Source organism: Uranotaenia lowii, chromosome 2, assembly GCF_029784155.1.
Source record: "Uranotaenia lowii strain MFRU-FL chromosome 2, ASM2978415v1, whole genome shotgun sequence".
NCBI classification, from domain to species: domain Eukaryota; kingdom Metazoa; phylum Arthropoda; class Insecta; order Diptera; family Culicidae; genus Uranotaenia; species Uranotaenia lowii.
Window position 1 is genome coordinate 265,961,747 of NC_073692.1, and position 19,432 is coordinate 265,981,178.

A 19,432-nucleotide genomic window follows, 5' to 3' on the forward strand; every position below is an offset into this window, starting at 1 on the left:
TTTCAAATTGTTAAGAAAAAGCATGTTCGGACTTGAAAATTTTGAATCTTTTGGAACTTATCTTGTGTAATTTTTTCCGAGGAATCCAATAAAGGCTGTTTGAGCCACCGCACGCTTCGGAAAATGAAGTTATGGCTGTTTTTACCCTCAATTCCCCTACATTTTTCAATAATTTAAGAAAAAAGCATGTTCGGACTTGAAAAATTTGAACCAAATGGAATGAATCCTATGTGATTTTTTCCGAGGAATCCAACGAAGCCTATTTGAGCCACCGCACGGATAAGGAACAGGAGTTATGGCTGTTTTACCCTCAATTGCCCAACATTTTTGAAATAGCTCAAAAAAAGCATGTTGAGACCAGATAATTATGAACCAAAAGTAAGGTATTTTGTGGAGTTTTTTCCGAGGAATCGAATGAAGGCTGTTTGAGCCGCCGCACGCTTCGGAAAATGAAGTTATGGCTGTTTTACCTTCAATTCCCCTACATTTTTCAAATTGTTAAGAAAACGCATGTTCGGACTTGAAAATTTGGAATCTTTTGGGACGTATCTTGTGTGATTTTTTCCGAGGAATTCAATGGAGCCTGTTTGAGCCCCCGCACGCTTTGGAAAATGGAGTTATGGCTGTTTTTACCCTCAATTCCCCTACAGTTTTCAATGGTTTCAGAAAAAATCATGTTCGGACTTGAACATTTTGAACCAAATGGGTTGTATCTTATGTAATTTTTTCCAAGGAATCCAACAAAACCTATTTGAGCCACCGCACGGATTGGACACAGAAGTTATGGCTGTTTTACCCTCAATTTCCCCACATTTTTCAAATAGCTCAGAAAAAGCACGTTCGGACTCGAAAATTTTGAACCAAATGGAACGTATCATGTGTGTTTTTTTCCGGGGAATGCAACGAAGCCTATTTGACACACCGCACACATCGGAAACAGGAGTTATGGCTGTTTTACCCTCAATTCCCTTTCATTTTTTCAAAAAGTTCAGAAAAATAATGATCGGACTTGAAAATTTTGAGCTAAATGAGACTTATCTTATGCAATTTTTTCCGAGGAATCCAATGGAGCCTGTTTGAGCCACCGCACGCTTTGAAATAGTGAGTTATGGCTGTTTTACCCTCAATTCCTCTACATTTTTCTGAAATCATTGAAAAATGTAGGGGAATCAAGGGTAAAAACAGCAATAACTCACTATTTCAAAGCGTGCAGTGGCTTAAACAGGCTTCATTGGATTCCTCGGAAAAAATTGCATAAGATAAGTCTCGTTTAGTTCAAAATTTTCAAGTCCGATCATGGTTTTTCTGAACTTTTTGAAAAAATGAAAGGGAATTGAGGGTAAAACAGCCATAACTCCTGTTTCCGATGTGTGCTGTGTGTCAAATAGGCTTCGTTGCATTCCCCGAAAAAAATCACACATGATACGTTCCATTTGGTTCAAAATTTTCTAGTCCGAACATGCTTTTTCTGAGCTATTTGAAAAATGTGGGGAAATTGAGGGTAAAACAGCCATAACTTCTGTTTCCAATCCGTGCGGTGGCTCAAATAGGTTTTGTTGGATTCCTTGGAAAAAATTACATAAGATACAACCCATTTGGTTCAAAATGTTCAAGTCCGAACATGATTTTTTCTGAAACCATTGAAAACTGTAGGGGAATTGAGGGTAAAAACAGCCATAACTCCATTTTCCAAAGCGTGCGGGGGCTCAAACAGGCTCCATTGGATTCCTCGGAAAAAATCACACAAGATACGTCCCAAAAGATTCCAAATTTTCAAGTCCGAACATGCGTTTTCTTAACAATTTGAAAAATGTAGGGGAATTGAAGGTAAAACAGCCATAACTTCATTTTCCGAAGCGTGCGGCGGCTCAAACAGCCTTCATTCGATTCCTCGGAAAAAACTCCACAAAATACCTTACTTTTGGTTCATAATTATCTGGTCTCAACATGCTTTTTTTGAGCTATTTCAAAAATGTTGGGCAATTGAGGGTAAAACAGCCATAACTCCTGTTCCTTATCCGTGCGGTGGCTCAAATAGGCTTCGTTGGATTCCTCGGAAAAAATCACATAGGATTCATTCCATTTGGTTCAAATTTTTCAAGTCCGAACATGCTTTTTTCTTAAATTATTGAAAAATGTAGGGGAATTGAGGGTAAAAACAGCCATAACTTCATTTTCCGAAGCGTGCGGTGGCTCAAACAGCCTTTATTGGATTCCTCGGAAAAAATTACACAAGATAAGTTCCAAAAGATTCAAAATTTTCAAGTCCGAACATGCTTTTTCTTAACAATTTGAAAAATTGAGGGGAATTTAGGGTAAAACAGCCATAACTCCATTTTCCAAAGCGTGCGGGGGCTCAAACAGCATTCATTCGATTTCTCGGAAAAAATCACACAAAATACAACCCATTTGGTTCCAAATTTTCAAGTTCGAATTTGCTTTTTTCTGAAATAATTGAAAAATATAGGGAAATTGAGGGTAAAAACAGCCATAACTCCATTTTCTGAAGCGTGCGGAGGCCAGAACAGCCTTCATTCGATTCCTCAGGAAAAATTACACACGATAGGTCTGTTTTCGTTCAAAATTCTCTGGTTCGAATCAGTGTTTTTCTGGAATGTTTACAAAATATAGGGGAATTAGGGGTTAAAAAGGCACTATATCTCCGTTCGTAAGCTTGTGCGGCGTTTGAAACTATGTCCAATCGATTCTCCGGAAATTTTCACAAAAGGAAAGTATATTTCCATAGATTTGGGTCATGTAGCACGAAAGATATTGAATTTCTTCGCGGTTTGTACACTTTTTTCCCCATTGTGCACCGGTAAAAATACTTCACCCAAATAAAATTTAATTTTTATAATTTTTTTCTATTTATTTGTTTATTAATATTATTTAAACAAATTTGAAATACTTCTTTTTCCAATCGTAGTTGGGCTTCAAATGGTGAGTCGACAATCTGGAAGGAAAGACAAACACAATTCTGGTCCTCACTCGCTCCTACCTCACGCCTCCACGAGTCATATGATCACAAATGACAGCCAGCTAAAAGTGTATACGCAGCTGGCGGCGAAGCCCGGGCAATGTTGTCAACCCGACAATAACCAAGTGGGGAGGTGCCCCAATCCTAAGGCACCGTGACGATAGGATGTATGGCTGGAGGGAATCTCAGTCGCTAACGGAACCTATGGGGCACCAGGGCGCACCCCACAGTATACAGCCCTTACTGTGTTAAAGCAGGGCACTGACACAGCGGACCGTTTCTTCCCTAGCTAATCGTGGGACTTAAAATGAACACAAATAAATCAAAAACCAATAATACGAGTGCCGACTGCTCGTCTCAGCCGGAAACCATGGATACGAACGAAAGTGAACTCGTAGAACAGCTCTCAAACGAGTCTTTCACAGGAGTGCCATCCATTTCCTCCTCCGCTTTAGATTCGCCCGCGGAAGGAGATGATGAGAGCAACGACGATGGGGTTAATGTCACCATCAAGGAGGTACAAACGCCGATCAAACCGAAAAACTTCGATACACGGCAACTAAGTGGTGCGGCGAAGAGACGGCTAAGAAAGCTCATCGCGAAAAACGTGCCATATGAAGAGGCAATGCGCCTAGTAACCACTGCGAAATCTACACCCCCTGCAAAAAGTGCAAAACGGGCTCGCAGTGGGGACAAGGATGGCTCATGTAGTGTGGAAAAGTCGAAGGCCAAAAGAGCTAAGGGGCCAATCGCCCAACAAAACGACAAGACCCTAAAGAGCAAAAACAAACACGGACACAAAACAACAAGTCAAATGGACGATCTCATGGGGCCAACCACCCAGTGAGATCGGGTGAAAACAAAAAAAGGCCGTCGTACAAAGAAATTACCAGTTCTGTTAGGGTAGGCATACTCGCTAAAAACTACCCGGTCACACAGTTGACGACGGAACAACTCAAAGTTATACAGCAGGCGATAAAAAAGGCAGTTCTTGGCCAAAGGCTCGAGACACTGAAGCCACAGCCACAGTAAATCCCAAGCCACAGTAAATCCCGTGCAAATCGCTTACCGGAAGGGACTAGTACGTTGAACTTGGGCCTTACCATGGAACAAGATCAACAAAAACCAGGCCCGAGTGGAAAGTGCGGTTCTAGAGATAACGATACCTCTAACAAACCTGCAAAAATTAAATTCAAAGCTGCCAAAACAGCTCCAACAACCCAAAGCACATGGAGTAAACCGATACGGGACAAACAAACATATGCAAATGGCAAAAAGCCGGTGTCTTGCCCCACTTCGTTGGGCAAAAAACCACAGAAATGAACACCTTAAAGTGTGTTCAGGCGAATCTTCACCATGCTGTAGGAGCCTCGAGTACACTACTGAGAAGATTCGTCTCCGAAAACCTGGACCTTGCCTTTATCCAGAACCTTGGGTTAACAAGGGTAAGGTACAAGGGCTCTATACCCCGAATGGTAAGATTCTCTACGACGAACGGAGCGCTCACCCAAGGGCTGCTCTACTAGTTAACAAAAGAATTAAATTTACTCCTTTTTCAGAATTTATCGACGGAGACATCACGGCTATACGGATAGAAGTACCAACACCGAAATGTAAGCACACGGTGAGTGTAGCTTCAGCGTACTTTCCCGGAGATAGCACCGATATACCCCCACCGATGGTAGTAGAATTGATGAGAAAATGCCGGGCACTTAACCAGCAGTTTCTCATATGCTGCGACGCTAACGCACATCACACGCTGTGGGGAAGTACAGATATTAACACTAGAGGTGAGTCCTTATTAGAGTTTCTTTCACAAAACAATATTGAAATTCAAAAGACATCAACATCAACAAGCAAACCTACGTTTATAACGACGAACAGACAAGAAGTCCTCGATTTAACCCTATGTACACCACTACTCCTGGGAAAAATAAAAAACTGGGAGGTATCGGATGAAGAATCACTGTCTGATCATAGACATATTACATTCGATATAGTGGGAGGGGAAATAATCAGGGACGTTTATAGAGACCCCAGGAACACCAACTGGAGTCTCTACATACACACACTTGAAGTTTGCAAACCTTTGTTGGATGTGAAAATACGAACAACAAAGCAGCTAGAGGAAGCTTCAAACTGTTTTACCAATAAAATCATATACGCTTTTGAAGCGAGCTGTCCACTGAAGGAACGTGTTTCTAATAGAAGAGTTCCCTGGTGGAACAGACAACTCGAAAAGTTAAGAAAAACAACAAGGAGACTTTTCAACAAAGCAAAAGCTGACTCAAACTGGGATGACTATCGTAAGTCCCTAACTGAGTACAACAAACACATTAGAAAAGCTAAAAGGAGTAGTTGGAGGCACATGTGTGAAAACGTTCAATCTACGCCAGAAGCTGCCAGGCTCCAGAAAGTTCTATCTAAAGAACACTCAAATGGACTAGGGCAATTGAAGAAAAACAACGGGGAGTTCACTACAGACCCGAAAGAAACCCTTCAATTACTACTGAGTACGCATTTCCCAGAATCCATCGGTTTAGAGATTAAGGACACTCCGGCTGAACAACCCAATCGGAATGTCAGACGTGATGAAGCTCTCCGCAAATCGCGCGCAATCTTTACACCGTCAATGGTTAACTGGGCAATAAGTACATTCGAGCCATTCAAAGCTGCTGGTGAAGATGGGATTATACCAATCCAAATACAGCAAGCAAAACAAATGGTAACACCTGCCTTGGTTGAGATGTTCGTAGCCAGTATGACACTTTGACATAAATCGCAGTATTTTAGCTCAAGTAAGCTGAACAATTTTCAGTTTGCTTACAAAAAAGGTATGTCAACGGTTATGGCCTTACACACTTTAACACAAAAACTAGGAAAGACTCTAGACGCAAAAGAAATATCACTCGCTTCTTTTCTAGACATTGAAGGGGCATTCGACAACGCATCTCACAGTTCAATCGAAACAGCTATGAAAAGACGAGGATGCCACTCGGCAATTGTTAACTGGACTAATAGCATGCTTATAAATAGAACCATCTATGCAAGTTTGGGAGGACTTTCAATCAAAGCCACTCCAACAAAGGGATGTCCCCAAGGTGGGGTTCTATCACCGTTGTTGTGGTCATTAATCGTGGACAACCTCCTAAACAAACTTGTATCTATGGGTTTCGAAGTTATTGGCTTTGCAGACGGCGTAGTAATAATAGTTCGGGGAAAATATGAGAATGTGTTGTCAAACAGAATGCAATCTGCACTTAACTACGCACTATTCTGGTGCAGGGAAGAGGGACTGAACATTAACCCTTCCAAAACTACTGTGATAGCATTCACTATGAGACGAAAAACTGCACTAAAACCACTAACATTAGACGGGGAAGTGCTAAACTTCGAATCACAGGTGAAATATTTAGGCATCATACTAGATTCAAAGCTATCATGGAATCCGCAGATAGAGCATGTAATAGCCAAGGCTACAATAGCTCTATGGGTTTGCCTCAAAGGAGTAGGGAAAAAATGGGGACTAAGGTCGAAAATTATCCATTGGATATTTACAGCTATAATAAGACCCAAAATCTCGTATGCTTCTTTAGTGTGGTGGACCAAAACTGTGCAAGCTACGGCCCGGAAGAAACTAGCGAAGCTTCAAAGAATAGCAACCCTAGCTATAACTGGCGCTATGCGAAGCACATCAAACGAGGCTCTGAATGCACTACTAAATAGCTAGCTAGGGAAGGATCTCAGGGCCTGTTAATTGGACCTGAACCTTTCTGCGGAGTATCGGGAGTGCCTTGAATATGGAACTCAAGAACTGGGAAAGCACCACTATTGTCTCCAATTGGAGAACAGCAGAGGGAGCAGCTCAGGCGAAAAGATTCATTGAACCAAGCGCACGACTCTCCAAAAACATGTTGAACCTAAATAAGCATGAGTTAAGTACTTACACAGGTCTCTTAACCGGACATTGTCCAACAAAACAACATCTCAAACGGATAAACATTATTCAAAATGATGACTGCCGGTTCTGCGGGCTCGAAAGAGAAACTGTAGAGCATCTTCTATGCAACTGCTGCGCCCTCCTAAATAGGAGAGAGCGTGTACTTGGGGCAAAGTTAATAAGCGCACAAGAAATATGGTTACATATCAGCCCTAAGAAGGTTATATCATACATCTTTGATATCATACCCGATTGGGATAAAATGCTTAGTCAGCAATCAACTGTTACTTCAACCCATAGTGCAGGTGAGCCTATTAACGCGGGGATTATAACCACAATAGATCAACTACTGGTCGCAGTGGGCTCTCCCCTACAAGGAAAAAAAATCGGAGTTGGAACATTGCAATGGGTTGAGATAATGAATAAAAATTCAAAAAACCAATAAATTGGAATAAATTACACGAAAGCTTGTATGCAACAAAATGATATACCATATAATATAACAAAACCTATAATTCAAGCATTTATCCATAAAAAAATCAATGAAATTTAAGATACAAAAGGTGATTAAACATCTTTCACAATTTGCTTTTCGCTCTTGTAATCTTTCGGATGATAAATTTGTAGAAATATTCATAAAGCACTTCCAATTTTACTTATTCCCTCCTTCGTGTTTTTTGGAAATTTTGGAGGGGGGCGGGGCACAAAAGAAGAAGTTGGTATTAATTTTTCGGCCTAATTAAATTAAACGAACACAAATTTTGACCATCTACTAGAATTCATTGCGTTTGAATAATAAACCGACAATACTATTTATTCAATCTTTCTGATCTCTGACGTCACTCGGAAGATCCAGTTTTGGGCAAAAATCATAACAAAAAAGGGGTAGGAATTGTTGAAAAAGCTCGGTGTCTCGTGATATAATTTTTGTTTTCCATCGGCAATTATTTAGTCTGATTTGTTGATTGTGTTAGTTATAATTTCGATTTTCATTTTGCTTTCCAAATTTTTGCATAGATTTTCAACTCTGAATCTTGGTGGTTGAAATTATTGTTTGATAATATAATTTGAATATTAGTGAATGTAAATTTTGTACAATCGATTCTATCGTAAATTTTTACCAAACGATTGTCTAAGATATTATTGCAAATATTAGAATATTTTTACATCCGATATCAATAATAAAAACAGCAAGACGTCGAACGCCTCTGGTCCAGTTTGGCATGATGACTACTTACCCTCTTGGTCAGCTGAGTGTCCATCATGAAGTTGTGCACATGTTTTTCCGCTCGTGTTAGCTCCAGCTTCCGGGAAACGACGGCCACCAGTAGGGCCGTACAGCCGGCACCCTGTATGTGGTCGACAGGACGATGCCGAAACCGATGGATTTGGAATTCGTCAAAGCAGCAGAGTAGAGGAAACCCCCGGTTGAAGGTTGTTGATTACACATCCGGGATTTTTTGTTGGCGACCGGATTGTTGCGGAAGCGGAAGTGTGGATTCCCCCACAGTAGACGGCAGTAGGTTGGTGACGATGGTTTCACGTTTTCGACACCGTAGAGATCGAGTTGATGTGTGGAATGGCAAGCGAAAGTAGCCAGCCGTCACATTCCAGGATGTCGGCCCAGGATTGTGTCCGTCGTTTGTTTTCGTTGTTGTATTGATGTGAAACGAGAAAGAAAAAAAGCAAAATATGGTGTGAATAACAAACTAGAGTTCGGCTCTCGAAAATTTACTTCATGTTTATGTTGAGCATATTTGTTTTTCTTTTGAATGGGCGTGTTTTTCTTTTGTTTTTTCTTCTATGTTGCATAGAATCAGGCGCTTATTTTTTGCTGGTGTTAGGCAAGAGGAGGTAAAAATTGTGATATCAATGTTTGCGAAAACTGCTGCAGTGCATAGTAAGGTTTAGTTTGATGTTACTGGTCTATAAAAGTTTGTGCTCATTCATGCCCGTTAAATTTCAACAATTTTTGGATTTCTGATTACTAACTGAAATAAATAATGATTATTTTCCGAAGTTTTCACTCAAGCACTTAAATATCAATGCATAATCGATCAGTTTGGATTTTACGAATCCCATGAGATCAATATAAATCTTCAAAGCAATGTCGAATGATTAAATGTTGAATGAGAAATTGTCTCATGAAAATTGATGCATATGAATGTTTTATGTTGCACTGCAAAAACACTGTAGAAAACATCAACTCATTGTTAATACAGTGGTTCCAGAGAGTAAATGAATCAACAATGAAGTTTGTTTGAAAGTGGTTAAGATTCAGATTACAAGTTTAGTTTAGATTTTCAAAGATGATTTTAAAGAATAAAGTACTTTTCTTTTTGTTCCGATAATTCTTCAAGTTTGTAAAAATAGTCAGACAGCCTGACAACAAATGATGGCTATTCATTTTTTAAAACTTTGTGTACTGTCTTAGCAGGGAAAAAATATGCAATTTTTTATTCAAACTAAAAAAATACAAAACAATCAGATCAAAAAATTTCAGATTTGAAAAGTGTAGTGAACTTTCTTTAAACTTCAAACCATGAATTATAGAGTTTTCTTCCGATTATTGAAAATACATCGTTTTGTGGCAACAAACGTCTTAAATCTGCTGTTTTATTCCCAAAGCCTCCTATGACAATGAAGAACTTATTTTTTCTCATATACTACTTTTTTTTCTCTTCTTCACTTCCTTTTATGGGCTAACAGTGCCAGCAAGTACCGATATGATTTATTGTTATCTTTTTCCTTCTTCAAACTCAAACACACTTGCAATCCACACACACTTGCTAGTACCTACCTACATTCTTTTCCTGCTTCATAATTCAAATTGTTTTGGATTAACTTTTTGCATTACGATCAAAACAAAATATTGTGATGGCCTGTATGTCGTGGTACATGAGTTAATTGGTTATTTTTATGCGTGAACAATTTTGGAAACTTTTAAGTTAGATTATAATTTTGCACTGTGGCTCCAGAGAGCGGTGAAATGGTGATTGTTTGCTTTTTGTTTGTCACTAACAATGACTTAGGGACATAAATTAAGTTTTAAGCAAGGCTGCTAAATATCAGTCAATATCGTTCCATCTGACCAACGTCTAGTAGTCAATGTTATCAAAAGAATATCAAAGTCGTCTACCAGTTGAATGACCTAGCTACAATGTCAGTCAGGCAGCAATGTCAATATTACGATCGACTTTCTATTTCATTTTCTGACTGAGTTGGGATGGATTTTACGTTAGAAGTTGCGCAACAGTTGAAAAAATGTTGTTTTAGGCTTTAAGTAGAAAAAAGTCACAGCAAGCATGTCGTTCATTCAACTTGGTCATGACATTGTGAGCTTATGTAGCTGACCAAAAATCAGTATTGCATGACATAGACATGCTAAGCAGTATCAAAGTCAGCTGACATTGCCTGTCTGACACTGATAATTTGCAGCTCTGGTTTTAAGTATTTAGTATAAAATTCAATTTTGTTGTATGTAAGCTTTTGTCCAATGAATTTTTTTTAATTAAATTTTAATATCCTCCTCTCATGGTATATCAGCTTTGAGCGACAAATACCTAATCGATTTAAAAAAATTTCCAGCCTAACAATCACCTCAGTGAGTAACGAAATATTAGTTTTTTTAAACAAGGTTCGTGTAAACCCCACGAGAAATGTACTTCAAAACGTCGTTGTTTGCTTGTACAAAAGTTGATTGTACATGGAAAGTGGTTCCAGAGAGTGATTCCTATTAACTTCTGAACTTTGAAAGTAAAAATACATAGAACAATTGTTTATTTTTGAAAGGTTATTCGTTAGAAAGCTGGAAATAAGTCTCTGAAGTCATGGATTTATGTTTTCAAATAGATAACAACTGATACAGAATTTTAAATTGTTCCTTTAAAATGTTTGAAGATCCCGAAAATTGCTGTTAACATTGTTGCCTTAGTTTAGGCATAAAAAAAAGTTTGGATTGTTATTTGCTATGCCCAGCCCATGCAAAGTGATCATTGTAACTTTGGAGGATTTATGTACATCAAATATTTTGAAATCACCATATGCCAAAAATGTTTTGAATATGTGGTTAAAATTGAGATCACAAATTAATTTTCTTCATAGGTTGACTATTTAGAGCACATAAATTAAATTAGGCTTTTCGATTTTAAAACTTCTATTTACATATGAATTTAAGGTGCTGCATTGTTAAATGAAAGTGGCTCCAGAGAGTGATTTCTTTTTTGACAAGGAATTCAACAGCAAGCTGCCATTCTTCCCAAATTTCTCCAGGAAGTTATGTTAATCTTTTAAAGAAGTGCTTTTTCCTGCATTTGAAAACTTTCGTCAACAAGCTTTTGTAAAACTTTGCTCAAATTTAATGAAATTGAAACGACTTTACCCAGTTGATGCTTTGATTTTTCTAAATTCTGCTGATTTATTCCTGAAGAAAGAAACTTGTTAGACACAAGACAAGACGTGATCAACATTTTGAATGCCTTTTTCATTTATTTATGCACTTTTCTCCAAGGTTACAAACACAAAGAAATGGATATAATCAGCTAAATTTTCATTCTAGTAAATAATTTGTCCATGTGCTTGTTTTAAAACACTTTCGATGCAAAGATACTGTGAACGTTCTAATACCAAATTAAGATCTATTTTACTGGCTAAACAATAGCTTATAATCAAAAATGTTCAAGAGATCGAACCATCAAAAGTTCTATGTAAAATCTCGTGTTAAGGTTACTTTGATTTATTAATATCAGTGGCTCTAGAGAGTAAATTTGATATTTTTTTTAAAGATGGTGTGATTAAAAAGGTCTAACTAACATCGTGTATTGAATTGCAATGAACATTAAAAAAGTTTAATTTCCATAATTTTGTTTCAAAAAGATATAAAGATATAATTGTTTTAGCGAATTTTTTGAAAATTGAAGTTCCGGGATTGTTCTAGAATAAAAAGTTCTCATTAATCTCGCATGCAATATGGTTATCATGGAGATAATTCATGAAACTATTGATTTAACTTTATCTGAATCGTTCGTTGGTTCATCATTTAACAAACGAACTGTTTTGAATTGCATTGAAAATCATTTAAAAAAGATGCACCTTCAGTGGCTCCAGACAGTTATTTATACATTTTTTTTTAAATCGAGGTTACAAATATATCTTTTGAAAATTATATCCACTTTTTCACAATGATTTTATAGTTTTATTAGAAAGAAATTTTTTTTAGAAAAAAAGGTGAATTTGGAAAATTCAAATGACTTTTTATTTCATCAATTACAGCATTTGTGCTAAAGACAGACAGATACATGGAGGATAGTAAAAATTATCCATTTTTTTAAAATAAATAGTAACAAATTAAAAAGAAGCTTGCATGCCATAAACTTGTGTAGAATCTACGTTAAACAAAATCGATAAAAAAATCGAGTGATTTTTGATCGTCAGTTTAAGTAACCTTGAATTTAAAAAGTGATTTTATTCTTATCTTCTACAGTTTGACTTTCGGTCTTTCAAATGTTTGAATTTAGGAAAGGTTTATCAATTTTTTCAATGAAATACCCTCAACTCTTTTTATTCTCGTCTTCGGGATTTCGGGAATATCGAAAGGGGGGGTTTATTTGATATATGTTTGTTCCGGCCAAATCATTTATAAATCAAATAAAAATTTTGAAAAAAAAAATTGTTAAGAAATTCCCAAAAAATTAGGAAAATTGAAAAATATTACTTGTTTTAAAATTCCGTACATTTTGCAAACCAGTGCATTTCAACCAAAAACAATTTTACCAGAGCCTCATAAACGTTTTGAAAATTGGATCAAGACCGTGCGAACGGGGCGGGGGGGGGGGGGGTTAGGGGTTTTACCCCCCCATGGAGATTTTTTCAATTCAAATTTTCAGTACAAAAAATGAATTTACCGGGAAATCAGTTGATCCCGAAAGGTGTTTAAAAATAATTGTTAACAAACATGTCAGAAAATTGGCTCGCCTCCGGCGGAATTTAGTCTTAAATCACTCTCTAGGCCTAAGACATTTCATTTTTCGACTGTATATGACGTTGACTAATCTAATCAATTGTATTTCGATTTGCGATTCAGTTATCCTTTTGTATTGAAACTCAAACTTGACACACAAAAACCTTAACTCGTGTTTGGAACGTATTTTTAATAAGAAGTGTAACTGAAATTCGAAACCAACCATTTGAACTTTGAAATTCATTTAAAGAATACAAATTCTAAGTATCACAAGTTGGTAACCATGTGACAGGTGTTGAATACTCACGATAGTCAACAGATTTAGTAAAATAAAAACAAAAACCTAGTATCGATGACTTTATAACACATGATTCTTGAAAAGGGTAAATCATCTCAAATTTTATGCTTGTATGAAATATTTCTCAAGAAACCAATTTCAGCCTCATTGTATTTCCTGTTTCTCATTCTTCTGAATCCATAACTCCATATTCAAATTAGTTTTTATGAATTACTCAAGGCCTCAAATTTCACATTTTTCCCAGGTGCAAGAAATTTAAAAGCTTTTTTTGATTGATTTGGGTTCCTTGAATCCAAATATGCAATTAGGTTTTTGTCAAACAGCTTTGGTTTTTGAAATCAACTTTGAAAATAATTAAAAATTAATTTTCAACATAATTAAAAATCTTTTAAGAAATTTCTTTTTTAACAAGAAATCTTCAAATCAATTATCAAGTTTCCCCAAGGTCGCAAGTTATTTTCGTATCGGCGGAAAAAGTTTTAGCAGTCTCCTACTTGTTCACTTAACTTCATTTATACTATTTATTAAATATTTACCACTTTTATCTAAAAACCTGGCAAAATCCGGGCATTTTATTTCAAAATTGTCGTCCGGGCAATATCCGAACAAACTTTGTGAAAACCTACTTATCAAAAATCAATAAAAAAACTTTTTAATTTTTTTTATCTTGATTAATCAGCAGATTTTGATTCTTATTTAAGGTTTTCAGAAAACCTTTCATAAGTTTATTTATGTAACTTGCTCAATTTTTTTTTTTCATAATTTTCACATAAATTTAATTATTTTAATGGCAAACCTTTTTTAATTTATCTTAAATAATTTTAAATGTTTCTCATTGTTTTTTAATTGTGAATTTTGTGTTCTGAAGAATAGAAAAACTTAGTTCTACCTTTTGAAACTTTGATAACTGGAAGAATTTGAATATACAAAATGATTTTATAACTGATTTTGACAACTGGAACTCTTGAAATAATATAGATATTTTTCTTTGTATCAAATTATATTTAATCATCAAGTAGGTAAATGTTTTGAATAAATTCTTTCAAATAAATGTTTTGTATAAATAAGTTAAAAATGATTTTTTTTCCTTAATCATGATTTTGCAATTCAAAGTTCAAAATAATACAAGGTAATTTTTAAATCATGCCTTGAGTTGAAAATGAAGAAAACGGAATGTTGATTAAGACGAATTATTATCGTTTTGATGAATAATTTCAAATCATGATTAAATTTTTACCTGCTCTGAAATTTATCTTCGAATTCGGATTTAGATTTATTTAAATCTGGGTGATTTTTTAAAATTGTATTTCTATGATTCTTTTGTCCGAAGCATTAAATTCTGGTTTTAAATCAAAATTTTAAATCGCATTCGTTTTCTGTGTTTTCGGAAAAATTGAAGTTAAATTTGAAAACTTGACTTCTTAGTATTTATTTTCAAGCAAATGTCTAGTTCACAATAAGGAACATCATTTTAAATACATTATTGATGACTTGCTTGAAAAAGGAATGATTCTTAACCTTGAAAATCTGGATTCTGAATTTTGAAACCCCACCCCCCCCCCCATGAGCGGGTCCTTCGCACGGGCCTGAATTGGATAACGTTTCAAACATAGTAGCAATTGATGAAAAACCCAAAATAATGGATTTCCTTAGATCTGTTATAAATTTACTAGAACAAATATGATCGAAGAAGACTAGAAATGTCAAACACAGCTTTGGTAATATTGATTGACAATTAACTGCTGATCCATCCTTTGCTAAACAACAGCTGAAAATCACGAAGCAGAATAATTTTCAAATCTGTGTTCAAATTGTTTACTTATCGCTAAGCTATTTTGGGTAAAACAACTAAAAAGTTCCCAAAGCCGAAAGTTTGCTTTCATTTGGCAATTAAATTAGCTGAATTTTTTATTTAAACTTTGTTCCTGATTTGGGCGAAACAATTTGTTCTAGTTTTTAGGTTTATCATTATTTTTTACATTACAGAATGGTCTCCTTCATTGAAATACTTGTTTGTGCTCAGCAAATTTATGTCTAATAAGTTGTTGTTCATATTTGTCAATATGAACTGTTATACAAACACGTAATATTCTTGCTTTGAAAAAAATTATCAACTTTGTTTACCGCTCAAAAATCAGTGCTGGCTCCAGAGAGTGATGAAATATTTTTAATTTGATTAACATTCGTATGACGAATTTTAGGGCAACACTTATGAGTAAGCCTATAAAAATCGAAATGAATAGCAGTCGTGGCTCCAGAGAGTGATTTAAGCAAAAATTCGAAGAAAAAAGTTTTTTTTCGAAAAAATTTGGCATTTTAAAAAACGTAGGATGTAGGATGTTGGTAAAATTTTATGTTTTTTGAAGAGATCTCAATGCATCTTCCCACTAAGCGTACATCTTTCAAGAAACCAAGATTCGATCTCATAACCTCTGGCTTAGAAGACTTGAACAATTTCTTCTAGGCCACGGTAATTGGCGTTAAGGGGGGGGTAGGGTCTAACACTTTCAAAAAATCGATTTTTTTATTTATTTATTTTCTTATTGTAAAACATTTCAAAAATGTTGTGTCAAATTTTCAAGTCAATTGAAGCAAAACTGAAGAAGTTATAGGCCTTTATCTCCTCCTATCTAATACTGCAAGAAAGCAAGAGCAGAAACTTCAAACGCGTTTTTCTCGAAAGCACATTTTTAAAGTCCGTGGACATCGTCATTTGAAAACTACTTATCCGATTCTTTTCAAATTTGGAACATATTTTCTACATATAAAATACCAGACCCCAACGTTTTTCTTTTTTGTTTTTTTTTACTTTGGGGAGATTTTACAGGTGAAAAATGGCGGATTTTTCCGTGAAAAATCGTAGTTTTTACTTCAAACAGCCACAAAAATTTCATAAAATTTTTTTTAAGTTAAATAAAAACGTTGGGGTCTAGAAAAACATCTATTAAAAATATTTTGCCCGGATTTTTTGATTTCAGATGATTCTGTGCTGAGATACAGTGTCCACCGCAAATCCTGTTTTCTAAAAGGCATCCTCGAAAGTGCTCCGTCACTGGCTCATTTTTCAATATTTTTCTACGAAAAAATTACTAAATGTTCTTTTAACAATGCTTTGTATAATGCAAAAAATTTGAATACATTTGTTTGAACGATAGCTCTAGAAAAAAATCGTGAAAATGTTGTTTTTTTATACCCGTTAGACCCTACCCCCCCCCTTAATTTATTTGTATTAAATATGTCACTCATTCCTCATATTACTTATTTAATTAAGTTTTGCTAATTGTATGCATAAATTCAATATTATTGACACCAAATCATTTATTTATGATTTAAAAAATATCCAGTACCTCCTATCTAAAACTTATTGCTGCCCAGTTGCCGGCAAGCATGACGAAAAACATCCACCACATTGTAAAACTTTTATTTAAATGACCTCCCGCTTCCAGAACGGAATCATACCGGTCAATGCAAACGAACCGGATGATATATGAAACATGGTTTGCCCTCCGATATTATTCAAAACCGGGTTTCGGTTTAAAACTGTGCTATTCCACTTGTTGTTTCAAGATAGCTTCGTAGGATCTGAGTACGTACATATTTGTTGAATCTGGTTTGTTGCACAGCTAAAAGCTTGGCTCGGCGGCGATTTGATTTGGAAAGGACCAAACTGGCACTGGCCACCCAGAATAGTGGCGAAGATTTATGATTTTACCGTTCGGTGGTTGCATTTTGGTGGCGTCCAATTGCAGGGTAAATGTTGAATTAGGTACCAACAAAAAATGGACGCTGTAATTGCCCACTCGGGAGTTTTTGGCTCCAGTACATCCATCACCAGTTGCAGGTGTAAAATTTACGAGCCACCGAATAAACTAGAGCAACGTGCCTAGTGTTCAGCTTTTTTGTCTAAATAGAGAAACTTTGCTTTTTTAATAAAATTATAATTTGAACATAAAGATAATAAAATTTATTTATTTATCATGGTATCTAATAAAAAATTCAGCAAAATTCAAATTAAAAAATCATCATTTATTTCTATCGTTTGAGAGGATTATTATTTACAATTTCCATGACATAGAGTTGATTTTTCTACTCAGCTCCCTCGACTCCAAATTCATTATATGTTCAGATATGTTAGCCTGTTTTGTAGCTTGACATGATAATTAAAACTCCTTAAACCCACCTTTCTGCCACACTGGGCCCAGGTTTTCGCCTAGTGCACAGAGGAACGACATACCTTTATGTACAGAACGAGCTACATTAGTGCCATCATCATTTCAGCACGAACGGTTGTTTGAAGAGAAATAATGTCACTTAATCTCGGCAGCTTTTGGCAAACTTGCTGGTCGATTGCTGCATATGAACTGGGGCTGAAACTGAGTTGGGCAATATTTCATCTCACAAATGGGTCATGTGAGCCAGACCATGGAGTTATGTATGTACATATTTAGTCCTTACATCAACAATGTCCTGTTTCAGGTTTCGATGAAGGGATGAAAGTTTACATGACTGCTTCCGAGTCGATAAGAAAATTGATTAAGACCGTGCTCCAGCAACTTTCCTCCATAGAATATCATTACAATTTTTTAATTTTCTTTTTTTCATTCTGATTTTGTAGTTTTTATTTAATATTAAAATCACAAAATGTTTGAATCATCCCAACAATAACTTCACGAGCAATAGTTCTACTTCGCTAAATGGTACAGAAGCTGCAGAAAACACGACAATAACCGTGCCCCATCAGTTCGTTCTGCAGAACGGCGTCAAGCATTGTCGGTAAAGTTTCTACCCTCAGTCTTCGCAGGCAGCTGTTGCCGAGATTGCAGTTGAGGACATTCATCTTTGCCATAGATCATCAAGATTCTTCACAACATAAATGGTGGAAATTTCTGTCCCATAAACAAGAGACACACATCATAAAATTAGAATTGTCTTAGCGCTTGTTCACCCATACTTGTAGTGAGCAAAATTTGCTGCAGATTTGTTGAATTCTTGCTGGGCTGTGAAAATCCGTATGTTGGAAACATAAAAACATATCAGAATAGACTGAGTCGATTTGAGGTCATTTTTGAATTTCTCAAACTCTGGGGTCTGAAAGGCTTCGTCTTGGTCCAAAACTCGTTCATGATTTTTAGCAGAATTTTTAAGTCACGTTAACATGAGTAAATTTGAACTGATAAATTTGTATGGGAAAGTTGAATATTTAATACTGAAAAATCAGCATCATTTTTGTTTCTTCTGTGGAATCGAGCCAGCTGATGGTTTTTGTGCAAATTTATAAATTTCCTAAGGGATATTTTCCGCTTAGCTGTTTAACCTTCCAAAACTGTACGCAAAATATCCGTTTTGGGGAAATTTGAGTTGAAGTTTGATTTCGTTCTCCTGGCTGTAAGTGTTAACCGATTTTGATGATATTATATTCATTGTGTAGGTAATTTATTCTTATTGTTCATCATTTCAAAATAAAGTCGATAGGTATTACCAGGTTATCAGAAACTGATTCAGAAAGTAAAAAGTCCGAAAAATCAATTTTATTTTCAAAATACTCATAACTTCTGATAGCTTTTCTGAATTTAAGTGTTTCATTAATGTTTGAAATCGTCAAGAGTCCATCTATCCGACAATATATAGGCATGTTGGGGATCAATGAAAGTTTTGACCGCTATCTCAGATCTTCCGGTAGAAAAAAATTTTACTTAAAAAAGACATCCAATTTTGGCTTTGCTTAGCTGAATTTCATTTCCCTATGAACCGATGTTCAAAACTCAAATTTTAATTTTTTGTCGTTAATTTGATCATTATTTTCATAGAACATACTTGGTCTGTCAAAATACCCTGTTCTTCAGTATATTGGAATGATGATAAAGTTGTTTGTCATATTGACCAGAACAGCTTTGGAGGGTTAAGAAGGGTATGTCTTTTCGCATTGATAAACAATAAATTCAATTGACATCACTGCTAGAAGCTCGCTAGTGCTCAGCAGTGATGTCAATTGAATTCATTATTTTTTAATACCAAAAGACACACTCGCATTCGAAATCACACGGTAAGGCTGAATGAATAATCTTTGGGAGGCAGTGTTGTCCAATTCTACCCTAAATAAGTCCGAAGGTTTCATGAAAAATACCAAATTATCCAGTTTTAGAAAAAAGAATCCTTTGATATTCGTTACTACGTTGAATATCTGTAAAACAAATGATCCGAAAATTTTAGAGATCTATCAGATCTGGAAAGTAAACAAAGGCCTATGACACGGTAATC

The 19,432-nt window shown here is 35.8% G+C and overlaps 1 protein-coding gene across 16 annotated transcripts in view; it reads right to left on the reverse strand.

Annotated features, from left to right (window-relative positions):
• Positions 1-19,432, reverse strand: part of LOC129749058 (small conductance calcium-activated potassium channel protein) — a 759,751-nt gene that overhangs the window by 29,742 nt on the left and 710,577 nt on the right. For all 16 annotated transcript variants that reach the window (XM_055743901.1, XM_055743886.1, XM_055743888.1 and 13 more), the window contains one exon: positions 8,156-8,266. In XM_055743901.1, the coding sequence (XP_055599876.1) occupies positions 8,156-8,266 (111 nt within the window). The remainder of the gene's footprint in view (positions 1-8,155; positions 8,267-19,432) is intronic.